This window comes from Plectropomus leopardus, chromosome 7 (assembly GCF_008729295.1).
Source record: "Plectropomus leopardus isolate mb chromosome 7, YSFRI_Pleo_2.0, whole genome shotgun sequence".
Classification (NCBI taxonomy): Eukaryota; Metazoa; Chordata; class Actinopteri; order Perciformes; family Serranidae; genus Plectropomus; species Plectropomus leopardus.
In genome coordinates this window covers 22,871,323-22,883,759 of record NC_056469.1, presented here as the reverse complement: position 1 = coordinate 22,883,759, position 12,437 = coordinate 22,871,323, and the positions used below count along the sequence as shown (strand labels likewise).

The 12,437-nt window shown below is 42.5% G+C and overlaps 1 protein-coding gene across 1 annotated transcript; it reads left to right on the top strand.

Moving 5' to 3' along the window:
• The first annotated feature begins 524 nt into the window (after nucleotides 1–524).
• Nucleotides 525–7,959, top strand: erfl1 (Ets2 repressor factor like 1). Its single transcript, XM_042489131.1, has 5 exons — nucleotides 525–585; nucleotides 1,228–1,462; nucleotides 3,302–3,479; nucleotides 5,354–5,483; nucleotides 7,132–7,959. Exons 1-5 carry the CDS (start codon nucleotides 525–527, stop codon nucleotides 7,947–7,949), a joined length of 1,422 nt encoding a protein of 473 aa, XP_042345065.1. The 3' UTR covers nucleotides 7,950–7,959.
• The last annotated feature ends 4,478 nt before the right edge of the window (nucleotides 7,960–12,437 follow it).

Genomic DNA, 12,437 nt, shown 5'->3' with positions numbered 1-12,437 from the left:
TTTAAAAGCTCCACTAAGGAATAGCCAAACCACATTATCTATTAAAAGATCCTGTTTTAAATTTATAATATGTCTCAACTCTAACTTGGTTTTCAAAAGTCTATTTAATTCCTCCTGTTCATAAATGCACTATAGGGATGTCCACCGTGTTGCATCAGACACAGCCGCAGGTGGCCACACAAGATCACATCCATCAAACACCTGATCTCTACCAAAGACATATGAAACATAACCTTGCCATATTTCACTTCGATTTAAAGTTTGTTTTTGAACTCATATTGCGCCCTTAGACCCTTATGCAATACCCCTATTTTCAACAAAGTTTACACTCTTCAACTTCAGCTCAGTGATATAAACCTGCTGGGTAGTTTGTCTCTGGCTTTGGTTTTTCTCTGAAATGTTTCTCCTCTGGTTTCCACCTTTTTTCAGAGTGTACAAACGCACATGTCAAAGTCAGCCGTGTTAACTCATTTTGTCTTCTCCTTCTTTGTCATCTCTTTGTTGTGCTCAGGTGTTGTGGAGGTATGGACTGTAACTGCGTCAGTGATCTGCTGCTCCCCCCGGTGCCAGCACTCTGGACGCCAGGTCAGTCCCACCATCAAGCTCATGCAAGGGGTATAATTTCTTTTTTTTTTGCATTAATTTCTCATGTATTTTGTGAAAGCATGCATCTTCAAACATATCTCTAAATCTTCACCCGGGTCACGTGTGTGAATCGAGTGCAATCAGACAGCCAAAATTCAGTTTATGATAAAAAATAACCATCATCATGAAAATCAAACTGATAAAAATGCGCCTCAAACTTTCAGCTATTTAAAAAAGTTAACCATACACGCTCACATTGGTAAACAAATTCAGTCTCTGGTAGTAATTGGTTGTGTATCTAATATTTTTACAAGGCTAGTTAGCGCCAGATTCACTGTGGGATGATTCAAAAAAGCTACTTAACTCCGTCTATGATGTGCATACATTCGACTTTTTGGGCCCAAGCAGCATCAATCAGACCTCTCCCAGCGAGCTGTCATCACTCCACTGACCAATCTGTTGAGGCTAGAGGGCATTAGCGCAGACTAACATTGCTCAAGGCACGTGCTGTGATATTAAACACATCATCCCTCACCTCCATCACTCATCAGTCATCCAGACAGCGATCCCCCCTGGCAAACAGCAGGACAAATGACAGGCCCTAACCTCATCCTCCCCTTTTTCCTGCTCCCCTCTGCCCAGGGTTCGCCTTCCCAGACTGGGCCTACAAGCCTGAGTCGAGCCCCGGGTCCAGGCAGATCCAGCTGTGGCACTTCATCCTGGAGCTGCTGCAGAAGGAGGAGTACCAGGGGGTGATTGCGTGGCAGGGGGACTACGGAGAGTTTGTCATCAAGGACCCGGACGAGGTTGCTCGGCTGTGGGGGATACGGAAATGCAAACCTCACATGAACTACGACAAGCTGAGCCGGGCACTGAGGTTTGTACATGATGTGTTGAATGCCAACAAAAACACTGCTGGTATCGGTTAAATCAAGATGTTTATCACGCTCTGGTTTACATTAATTGTTTACTCTTGTTTGGCCGAATCCTCACTTAACGTGTCTCTTTTTCATGTTGGTTTAATGGAAAGATAAAGGTGGGACTTTTCCCGGGGAACGTCAATACCCTCAATTCCTCCTTATCTGTGGACATCCTAATGGAAAGTTCACCATTGAGCTGCCAAATAAAAAATTCAATAGGGATTTCAAAATTAAGCCCCACTCTGAAATTGCTTGGACTTCTTCGGAGTGGAAAACGGGGAAACTGCTCGGCACCGAACTTGCCGAAGGTGATTAAAATGATACACTCCACACCTTCAGCAGTGTACTCTCCCAACTCCACACACACTTTTCTTATGCAAATACACACTACCCCGACTTGTTTCCCTACCCCAGCCCCCTCCCTCTGCTTTCCTTTGGCCTCTTGTTAATGGGGGCTGTCGTCAGAGACTAATTGTTATGAATTGGCTGGGGCCACAATTAGCCTTCTTAATTAGCCTCACTTAATTGCTCAATTAAGGGCCACGGCACAATTGCCACGCAAAGCAAAACACGTACACATCATTGCGCCGGGCGCAGCCACTGTGGATACATGCTGATACTTACATGCTGCTGTGTTTGTTGGTATCGTGCGTCTGCATAATGAGCCGTTGCTCACCAGTATTTAATGCTGAGGTTGTCTAATGCATTCTGTATTTGCTGCACTCACTGTGGTCACTCTGAAACAAAGAAGTGCTCAAAGAAACAACGTCCGGGATTTAAACTTCTGTCTCGCGATAAGATGTGCAGGTTTTTCAGTTTGTAGCGTATACACACACACACACACACACGCGTGCGCACATACAAATACACTCCTCTGCACTCCCCCACCTGAGCACTCAGCTCCTTTACCTGAACCAGATGGCTCCATGTTTTCCTTTACTGTTGATCAGACTCGCATCCTGGCAGACTGTACATTGTGACACCTCAGTGGGTGGCACAGGAAACAGGCATGACGACGGCTGTACATGCCCAGCGGGAGACACCTGAGGTCGTTACCATGGAGACTCCTCTTGTTGTCTTTGTAAATGTGCTTTGCTGTCTAAAACAGTGGCGGCATCTCAGTGCCGTTTACATTTACACATCAACTGGGTTGGATATCACATTTCAGAGCCCAATTTTCCTTTGATGATTAAAAATAAATCAATCCATCCAAAAATTTACCAAATTTACATTACATTTTTTTTAACTTAGTAAAAGTATGCAGAATTTGTCATTTTAAGACACCAATATTTCTAAGGATCATAATTGTATCTTTTCATTTATTTTATCCTATAATTCATAACATATTATATCACAATCAGACATTTTGTTTTTGAATTGATATAATCTAGTGAACAGTGAAAGGAGTATTTTCTTTTGTTGTTTTTATTCTTATGTTGACTGTATGTTCGGGGCCTCTGAGGCTCAAAGGGATTCTGCTTTTTGGCTTTTTGTCTGTTAACAGCTGAATAAAATTTCCCTTTAAAGAACCATATCGTATTGAATCAAGGCAGTCAGACATGAATTGATTCGAGCGAGGAGGAGATGAATAAAAACAGTGGGAAATCAGCATAGCTCTTGTCCTACAGCGCTGAAGTTGTTTACTTATTCGTTTCTGTTAGCGGTGAAACACAGAACCTTGATGCGAGCATTATATTAATCCTTCCCTCCTCTTTTCCTTTTCCTCTTCCTTTTCCCTTTATCCTCTATCCCCCCACTCCATCCCTCCTTCAATATCCTCTCCACCGTCTTTGTAGGTATTATTACAACAAGCGCATTTTGCACAAAACCAAAGGGAAGCGTTTTACCTACAAGTTTAACTTCAGTAAGGTGGTGTTGGTGAACTACCCCATCCTGGACATGGCCAACTCTCCCTTCTTCCTGGCCCAGAATCACTTCAATGGGGGCTCCACGGCACCAGACTGCAGCCCAGAGGTACGGAGGGACTGGGAGATGGTGGGATTGATAGATGGATATATTTTGTATGATAAAAATGCAGATAATTAAGTTTGATAATATAGAGCTGTAGTCCGCACGTGAGTACACACAAAGTGCTGTGAATTTCTGGGACAGAGCTTTTATTTAAAGAGCCGTTTCTGTTTATTCTTACAATATCTTTTATTTCTTTGTGTTCTGTGCCAACATGCTGTTCACATTTTGTGAAATAGAATTGAATATGAATATAATTTCTCTAAAATGTGGACCTTGAACTTATGACTAAGGAGAAATCTGGACCTGTTGGAAACCACTGATATAAAAAATGAACAGAAATTAACACCTACAGACTGAAATCTAAATTATAATAACTATATTTTATTTTTAACTCCTTGATTTTAAAGTGTGTGGTAATAAACATAGCATTTGAAATACACAAGGAATTTAAAAAAACAAAACAGAAAACTGGAACAAAGAAACTGAAGGAGAAATAGCGAGGGACGCTGCTCAACGCCTTAATTTTTTATTAATAGTGATTTAATTCAGGTAACTGAAATCCATTTCACCGTAGTGATTTTGCTGTTGTATTTCTCAGGCCCCTGCTGTGCGTTCTCTTTTAACAAGAGAATAGGTGGTAATCATTGCGTCTATCTTTCATTCACCATCTCTAATAGTGATTGTAATAGAATACTTAGTATTTGCCCAGAGAGATGGTGAAATTTTTAAGGAGATAAATGGTATGAGATCAGAGAAAGAAAAATGTCAGAATTCAGTTAAAAAATGATGCCATGATTTTACTCATGGGTCTTTAAAGTGATAACATATGTAGAAAAATTAAAACAATGAACAAATTCATTTTAATGTGTTAGGTTCCACACCATATTATGGATAAATAGTATTTTTTTTTTAACTTTGATGTGATTGCCAGTGTGCAGATAATTTTAGTTTAAGCAACTAATGTCCTAGAAAGTAACTTGAAAGTACAGTAAGAGAGACTCATCCATCATTTGTCTGCGCTCTCCTTAAGATGGAATAAGGAGACACAGACTCTGAAGGAGACAGTGGAGGGGGGGGCGGTTTTAACTTGTCCTTAAAACAAAAGAAGACGTTATCCCCTCCTTCTCTCATCCCCGTCTCCGATGGCGTATCCATCTGTCATCGATTGAAAATGAAAGAAATAGAAAGCAAAGGGGTCGCGTCAGATCAGATCAATGGCGGGTCATTAATGCGGTTTGTTAAGCAACGCAGATCTCGCAGCTTGGGAGTACAGTCTCGCCTTTCAAACTTGGGGCTGCGGGGTGACAGATACTATTGATCCAAAGTCCTGCGAAGGGGGGGGAAAAATCCCCCCCTCTGTCCCTGTGATTCCTGAGATTCAACTGTTTCATTTATTTTACCTTGCCTCCTTCTCCTTCATGGATTTTACAGACAAAAATATGTGCGATAACAGACACACACGCAGCTGCCCCGCATCCTGAATGGATGTCGTTCTCTCAGATCTCAGTCCTATTCGTCCTGTGTCCCTTCACGCAGGACGAAGGCCCACAATCCCCCTCTCTCCTCGTCATTTATCCTTTGTGCCCACAATCTTAATCGCTGGTCTCCATTTGACTCTGTACTCTTCCTGCCTTTGAGTCTCTGAGCCTCTGCGTCCTCCTACCTCCCTTTTTACCCCGAGTCCCATGACACCCCTTTTTATCCTGTCCTTGCTGCGACTCTGTCACTGTTTGCATCACACTCTGCAGGGCGCTGCTGTCGACATATGACTCTACGTCGCTGCAGCGCCATCAGAGTGGATTTGTAGCAGTATGTGTGCTCTGTTTTGGAAGTATGCAAACTCATTTTCATCTTTCTCCCCTCTCTTTGCCGCTCAGGCCATACAGTCCCTGTTTCCTCGTTTGCCAGACTCTGGCAGGGGAACGTCCCTGTTTGATCGAGGCACCGCGGCGCCAGGGCCCGAAGGAGACAAGCTGAGGCTGGATACATTCCCCTTCCTCAGTTCAGGTGAGCTGACAGAAGGAGAAAAGTTTGTCAGAAACTCTGAGTGCCGGTGCAAAAACAGGAATCTTTCTGTATCCCAGAGACAAAGCCTTCTCGGTAAGGAGAGAGACAGCTTATACCGAAGCGGCACGAGGCGCACAGGCAACAAACAGAGCTTCTTAAACAAAGGGAGGAGGAGAAGGTAGAGGGAAAGAGGAGAGCGGGGAGAGGAATGAGGATATGGGGAGGCATGAACATTTATTGTTAAAGGAAATAAGAGAGATGGCTGTCCCATCGCAGCCCGCAGTGAGGCTGCGCTTCAGGTGAGAGAGACCAGGTTAGCTTGTGAATTATGCATTTCAGCAGTGGTAAGAAACAAGTTGAAAGCTGGAGAAATCATCCACCTTTTTCGGCACCGTCATCCGCATTTGTCCCCTTCTTTCTGAAACAAACACACTTATTTGTTTGCATAATTATCACTATACGCTCGTTAATGCGTCTGCCTTTGTTTGCACTCCTGCGCGCTCTATACGTGCATCAGAATGTGTGTGCAGAGCCAGAGAGGCAGTGTGTAAACAGATCACACACACATGCACTCCTCATCACACAACCTGCCCCCTCCTCCTCCTCCTCCTCCTCCCCGACTCTGTTTGTCCTCAGGTCCTTTTCCCCCCTTCTTCCCTTCTCACCCTCCTCTCCCTCCCATGTGTCCCTGCTGTCCTAATCCCTTCCCAGGCAGGAAGGCCCTAATTGAGGGTGCAGGCTTCAGTTTGTGGCCTGTGGGCGCCCATTACTGTGTTTTCATAAGCAAGTGAGGCCTGCCTGACTGATTCAATATTCATGTGTCTGCCAGCTACTCCTGGCCCAGCACGCAGAGACTTCACCACTGTCAAATTAGCCCTGCATAGTAAATAACAGAGTGAGAGAGAGAGAGAGGCAAGAAGGCTGAGAGAGGTGGAGGGTGCAGCGGAGAGAGAGCATCTTTGAGTTGGTTGTCAGTTGGAAGGAAGTACAGTAGGTGGAGAGGCAACGCTTTTGTTTGTTCATTAAAATTGAATTCCAGCATCACCTCAAATTTACCCCCTTTTTTCTGTTACCGAGCGTTGCTCACAAGGAACTGAATTCAAATGCGGTGCTATGTTTAATTTGCTTCCATCTTAAGGTTTTAATCTAAAACGATGGGGTGACACACGAGAACATTCGGGGTACAGGAGATCGACAGTTTGCAAGTTTCCTTTCTGTCAGTTGCTTAACCTCTGGAAGCACACGGAGCAGGGCGCTGATGCATTGTTTTTTGTTTCTCTGCTGCATTTTTCAACAAGGTGACTGTCACCGCTGTGATGATGTGTATCAGTGGCAGCCCATCTCCTTTTTTTAACATACAAAAACACATAGTACAACGTTTGGAGGATGTAAACTTTGCTTGATTAGATTTTTTTTTTCACATCTGGTTTTCAGCCACTGCTCAGTACCGGTATGCATAAATGAACCATCGGGTTTTTTTTTTTTTGGTTTTTTTTTTGTTGAAAGCAGAATCGGCCCCTGTGGCTTCTGATTAGACTTGCTAATACCGATGAGCATAATTAGTGAACATTCTTGGATGTTGTATGTCAAGAAACCTTTGGCCCTTATGAGAGCTCACCGCCATCCCTGGATGTTCTCTGTCTTATAGGTGCCCCGTGCTACACCAAACCCCCGTCCCTGCTGGGCCCGTACCCTCGCAACCCACCCTTTGACTACCCCTGGGGCTTCAACCCCTACCTCCCAGGGGCCTTCTCTCTCAATAACTGCCCCAAACTGCCCCCTGGCTCCCTCTACCCCTCCCAGTTTTACCCCAACCCTTTGCAGAGCAGCCTTTCCCAGCTGCCTCACCCCTTCTCCTCCCTGCTCCCCCCAGGGGAGGCAGGTGGGGGCGAGAGGGGAGCGGCGGGCCAAACCGGAGGGACAAACGGCACGGCGGGTGGTCAGCCGGTCAGACTGTGCCTGCCACCCTACCCCGGGAGCCTGTCAATGGGTCGGACGGACATTGGCAACGGGGCGGCGTTGGGGGAGAGAGAGAGGGTGGAGGCCAATCCTCCGGGCACGGGGCTCAGTCTGGGGCTGGGAGCGGTCGGCCTGGGAGCCGGGACTGGGACGGGGCAGCAGAGCCCCACGGAGAGGAGAGGAGGGGTGAAGCAGGACCCGGAGTCAGACTCAGACCTGGAGATCACAGATCTGAGCGACTGCAGCTCGGAGAACGAAAACGAGCACGAGTTCAGCATCAGGAAGGATTCCAGCCTGGCGAACCGATCACAGATAGTGCTGGACGGAAAGAAAGGGAGCGTGCTGCCACCCATCTCCTCTCTTCCCCCGACAGTGTCCCCGCATCCTCTGAAGAGCCTGATGCCCATCAGTCCCCCGCCCCCGTCCCTGCCTCCATCACTTTCCCCCTCCATGGCTCTGCATGAAAGACACAGGGAGACAGAGACTCTCAAAATGATACACAGCTAATACATTTTCTCCCGCGTCCACCATCTTGCCAGTCTGTGCTCTGATAACTCTCTTTTTCTCTCCTCTCTTTTCTCGGAGACACTGTTCTGCTTTAAAATGTCAAATCCACAATCACTCTCGATAGATACTTTTTACAAGGAAAGGCACTTCTGCTCTTTACTTCTGAAATTACCGTTTCCCTGTTTGCTGTGTAAGTTTTTAACTTTCCCACAGTCCATTACACTTCCGACTCGTCCATCTTAGACTCTATGGGGCGTACAGTTTTGCCGGTATCGGCTGTCTGCATCGCCATCTTGTCCTTTCTGTTTTGATCTCTCACACCAAATGATTGCTCCATGCTTTGTAGACTTGTTTTACGCGTTGCCAGCAGGACTCTACAATTTGCTGTCTGCGGCCGAGCTATGATAGAAGGCAGCGAGGTGGTAAATTGCAACACAGCAACGCTGGCCTTGACAAACATTAACAAACAACATCCCTATACTAACAGAACAGAACAACAAATAATGCTCAGATCGATCCAATTTTACAGATTTGTCCTGTAATTCTTGAGATTTGGACTATCTATAATCACTATGACTTTTGAGACATAGTCAAATACTGCCACCCAGTGGTCCTTTCGATTAAAGTCTCCTTCAGTGAAATCATCTCACCTCCGTAATCCTGTGAAATCGTCGCCCTTTACTTTATTTTGCGCTTTCTTTTTATAGGCTACGATATTCTTTCCTGCGGATTAATTTAAATGTTAAAATCCATATATTTTATAGTGTTGACTGTGATAGTCTGTGAATATTTATTTTGTCCTGTGGTTCAAGTATTTTCCTGCACATTTTCTCAAAGGAAAGAAAAAGAGAGCGAAGGGAGCCGGACCAAACTAGAAATTTGTATGAATATTTCAGTGTATATATTTTATTATGGTGTACATTACATTTAATTATTATTCACTCTGATAAGATTTAGCTGTATTGTTGTGATTTAATTCAGTATTTAAACATGTTGGAAAAATTATAAGCTTAGGTGTATCAAAGTTTAAATTATTAATGGCAGAAGATCTGCACTCTGAAGATGTTTTTCTATGATGAGGACAGAGTTCACACTGGGAATTGTGTCTGATTTTCTCGACCCCAATTAATTGTGCCCTTTGGTCATTTTTGCCAGACGCCCAAACGTACGAACCCTTTGGGTTCAAAAATATGCCGGTAGACTTATTTTTATAGTTAGCATTCACCCAGTGTAACTGTACTGTAATTAGTCAAATGTGAATAATATTGGTCTTTGCATTTTCTTTTTTAAATCCTTCCCCGAAAATCTGTTTTATTTTTCAATCAGTACTTTTTGTCCATGCCAGCAGCAGGGCAATTGGTTTTGCTTGAGGACATTTTTTTTTTTTTAAATCTAAAACTGTTTATGTTTGCAAATCAAATGACCGACATCGTTCCTCCGGCCCCGTTTCTCTGCACAGAGTGAACACTAAACCATATTGTACAGCTTCATAGCCTTTATAGCCTATGGTTTGTCAAACAGTGGCGGTATACGATTAGTTGTGAAAGCTCTATTGTAAAGTTAATGTAAAGCTCTATGTTTGTTGAGTTGCTATGGGAAAAGGCTTCCAGTCACCTCCACAAACGTCAAGTTCACTAACTAACAGCTGTAAATACTGTTTCCTTTGTGTGTGTATGTGTGTGTACACATCCAAAAATGACAATGCAGTGGTTTTACCTGTCATCTCTCTTTGTTTTACTGTAAAGAGGAAAAATGGAAAGTGCAAAAAAGAAGAAAAAGATTAATATCTTCAAAAGCAATAAACATTATTCTGGATAGTGGACTGTTGTTGACTGTGCATTTATTGCATGACATCGAGCGGCAAAAAAAAAAAAAAATCTTTAAATTTTTCAAATGAGACTACATTTTTCTATCTGGTCATTTTATATCTCTGATAGACAGTGAAGTATAATATTGATATTTCAGATTTGACCACTGAGTTTGTCATTGAATCAGATTAACAAAATCATTAAAGGAATCATAGGTTTAGATTTTGGGAGGAGGAACACAGGCGACACATCCCCTAAATATTTCGACCATCTGTATTTGTCGTCCCCTCCCCACAGTTGCAGTGGCAGAGACTTTTATTTTGTCAAAATTAAGGACATTTATATTATAAATTAATGCAGAAAATGCACAAATTGGTGCATAGAAATTCACCAGAATGCAAAAAGTGTTGCTTGCTCTAAATTTTTAAAATGAAACAAAAACTACACCCTTGAATTAAATAATCAGGGAATGACCAAAAACAGTAATATGTAGATTTGAAGCCTAATGGGGTTTTGTATTTTTTACAATTTACTACTAATTTGGTGTGTTCAAATTATTGTTTTCCTGTTTAACTTTTACTGGTAGCTACAATAATTTGGTAAAAATACATGAACTTTATTTTTTTTCCCATAATAATAACAATATGTATATAGCAACAACAGTAACAATAATAATAATGCAGTCACACAGTTTTGGAGCTTGTATTTAATTACTGTTACATTTTTATAGGCGTTTTCCATATTTCCAATTCATGACGAGAATTTAAAAAAAAGATAAGAATTCACAAAACTGGTCTTTTTTGAAGCGCACAGTAGCTCAGCGGGTAGAGCGGGCGCCCCATGTACAGAACTATGTCCTGGTCACAGAGGCCGTGGGTTTGATTCCAACCTCTCCCCTTTGCTGCATGTCATCCCCTCTCTCTCCCCCTTTTGTGCTTAAACTGTCCTATCAAATAAAGGCAATAAGCACCAAAAATAATCTTTAAAAAAGAAAATAGTATCTTTTTCCTTAACTGTGATCTCCGCAATTACTAGTTTGAAATCCAAGTTGTGTGACAGCAATAAAAAATGTTTAAGTCATAACCTGAATGAAAAACATGTCAAACTCTGCAGTTGTGACAATCAGTGACATGATGTATGAGGTCTGAAAACATAATTTAAGTACATTCACACAGTTTGGACTTTAAGGGCAAAACCCAGGAGTGTTTGTACATTCTCACAGTCAATGAAATGACCTTATGACCTCGTGTTCTCGACTATCACAGCAACAATCTTAAACTGACGAATGGCAGCCGCCCAAAATGTGTGATGTAAGCAAGGTTATGACCATGATACAAACAATGAGGAGTGGACCTGATGGAAAAACAGACACAGAGGTTGACTCTAGGAGAAAAGTACAGGCGTAGATTGTCCGGGGGGACAGCGAACATTTCTTTCTCAAAGTTTAGTACATGTGCATTTTTCCCTGATGAAAACATTTTAATTAGCAGAGGAACTTTACTCTGATAAAATTACAGATATCTACACCACAAGTTGTTTGCTGAGAAGGCACAAATTGGTGCATAAAAATGACCAGAGTGCAGGAAATTACATGCTTGAGTCTTATTTTTCTGGCAGAGCTAAACCCTTCGTTTCATATGTGTCCCCCATAATACTGAAATGAAACCTATGCCTTTGTTAGGAAGTGACAAGGTCCTTTTATCCGTTTATTTTAAGACAAACAGCCAGTGCAGCCAGTTAAAATCTCTTTTTCAAGAGTGACTTGGCCAAAAGGGCAGCCTAAACATTGCTACAACAATAAACATAAGCAGGTGAGTCAGCAGTTTCACACCACAAATGAGTAAGCACAACATCTAGTTAACATGAATTACAAAAAACATTTAAAAACCTTAGCTCAGTTGGTAAAGCGGGCGCCCCATGTACAGAGGCTGTGTCCTCGCCACAGCGCATGTCGTCCCTTCTCTCTCCCCCTTTCACACTTACTTACTATGTCTTATCCATTAAAGGCCAAAAAAGCCACCCCAAAAAAGATCTTTAAATACATAAACATATACAGTTTTCTAAAATGATTTCAGTGAAAATTTGAGTAGCAATCACACTGACCAAGACTGCTATTTTCTGATCTTTTAGAATTGTCAAAAAATCCCCCAAAGTAATCAGCTCAGACAATTTCAGGTCTTTCTGTTTGTTATTCCAAGAAGACGGGGCAGTTTATTTAAAAGCTTCAGTAAATTAAATAGGATTTAAATAAAGAGGTACATTGTACAGTGCTGTGTCGACCTGTATTCCAAAATCTAAGAAACGGACATGAGCAAATAGGCTTTGAATGTCTCTGGATATCTACAATTTCATGAAAACTGTTTATGATGAAGATCATCTGATATTTTATTCTGCTGTGAGTTAAAAACCTTAACGATTTTCTGAAAGATTTTTTAAACATTTTATTTTGAGAGTACAGGTCAAATTCTGAGGTCAGCCGAGTGAGTAAATGTGCAGATGTGAGCAGGATCTGCAGCTCGTGTCTGCGTTTCTCCACAAGGTGGCGGAAGGAGGCCAGAATAGAGGAAGTAAGTGTTGCCCGAGCAGATAAAGTTTGATTTGAGCAATCAACTCTGCAAACAGTCGCTTTGATTTCACGTCCTTTATGGCGCTGAAACAACTAGCCTATAATCTATTCATG

Coding starts and splice junctions, on each gene's coding strand:
- erfl1 (XM_042489131.1), top strand. CDS start 525: ATGGACTGTAACTGCGTCAGTGATCTGCTGCTCCCCCCGGTGCCAGCA. Junction 1,463..3,301: donor AAGCTGAGCCGGGCACTGAG/GTTTGTACATGA, acceptor CCGTCTTTGTAG/GTATTATTACAACAAGCGCA. Junction 3,480..5,353: donor CACCAGACTGCAGCCCAGAG/GTACGGAGGGAC, acceptor TTTGCCGCTCAG/GCCATACAGTCCCTGTTTCC.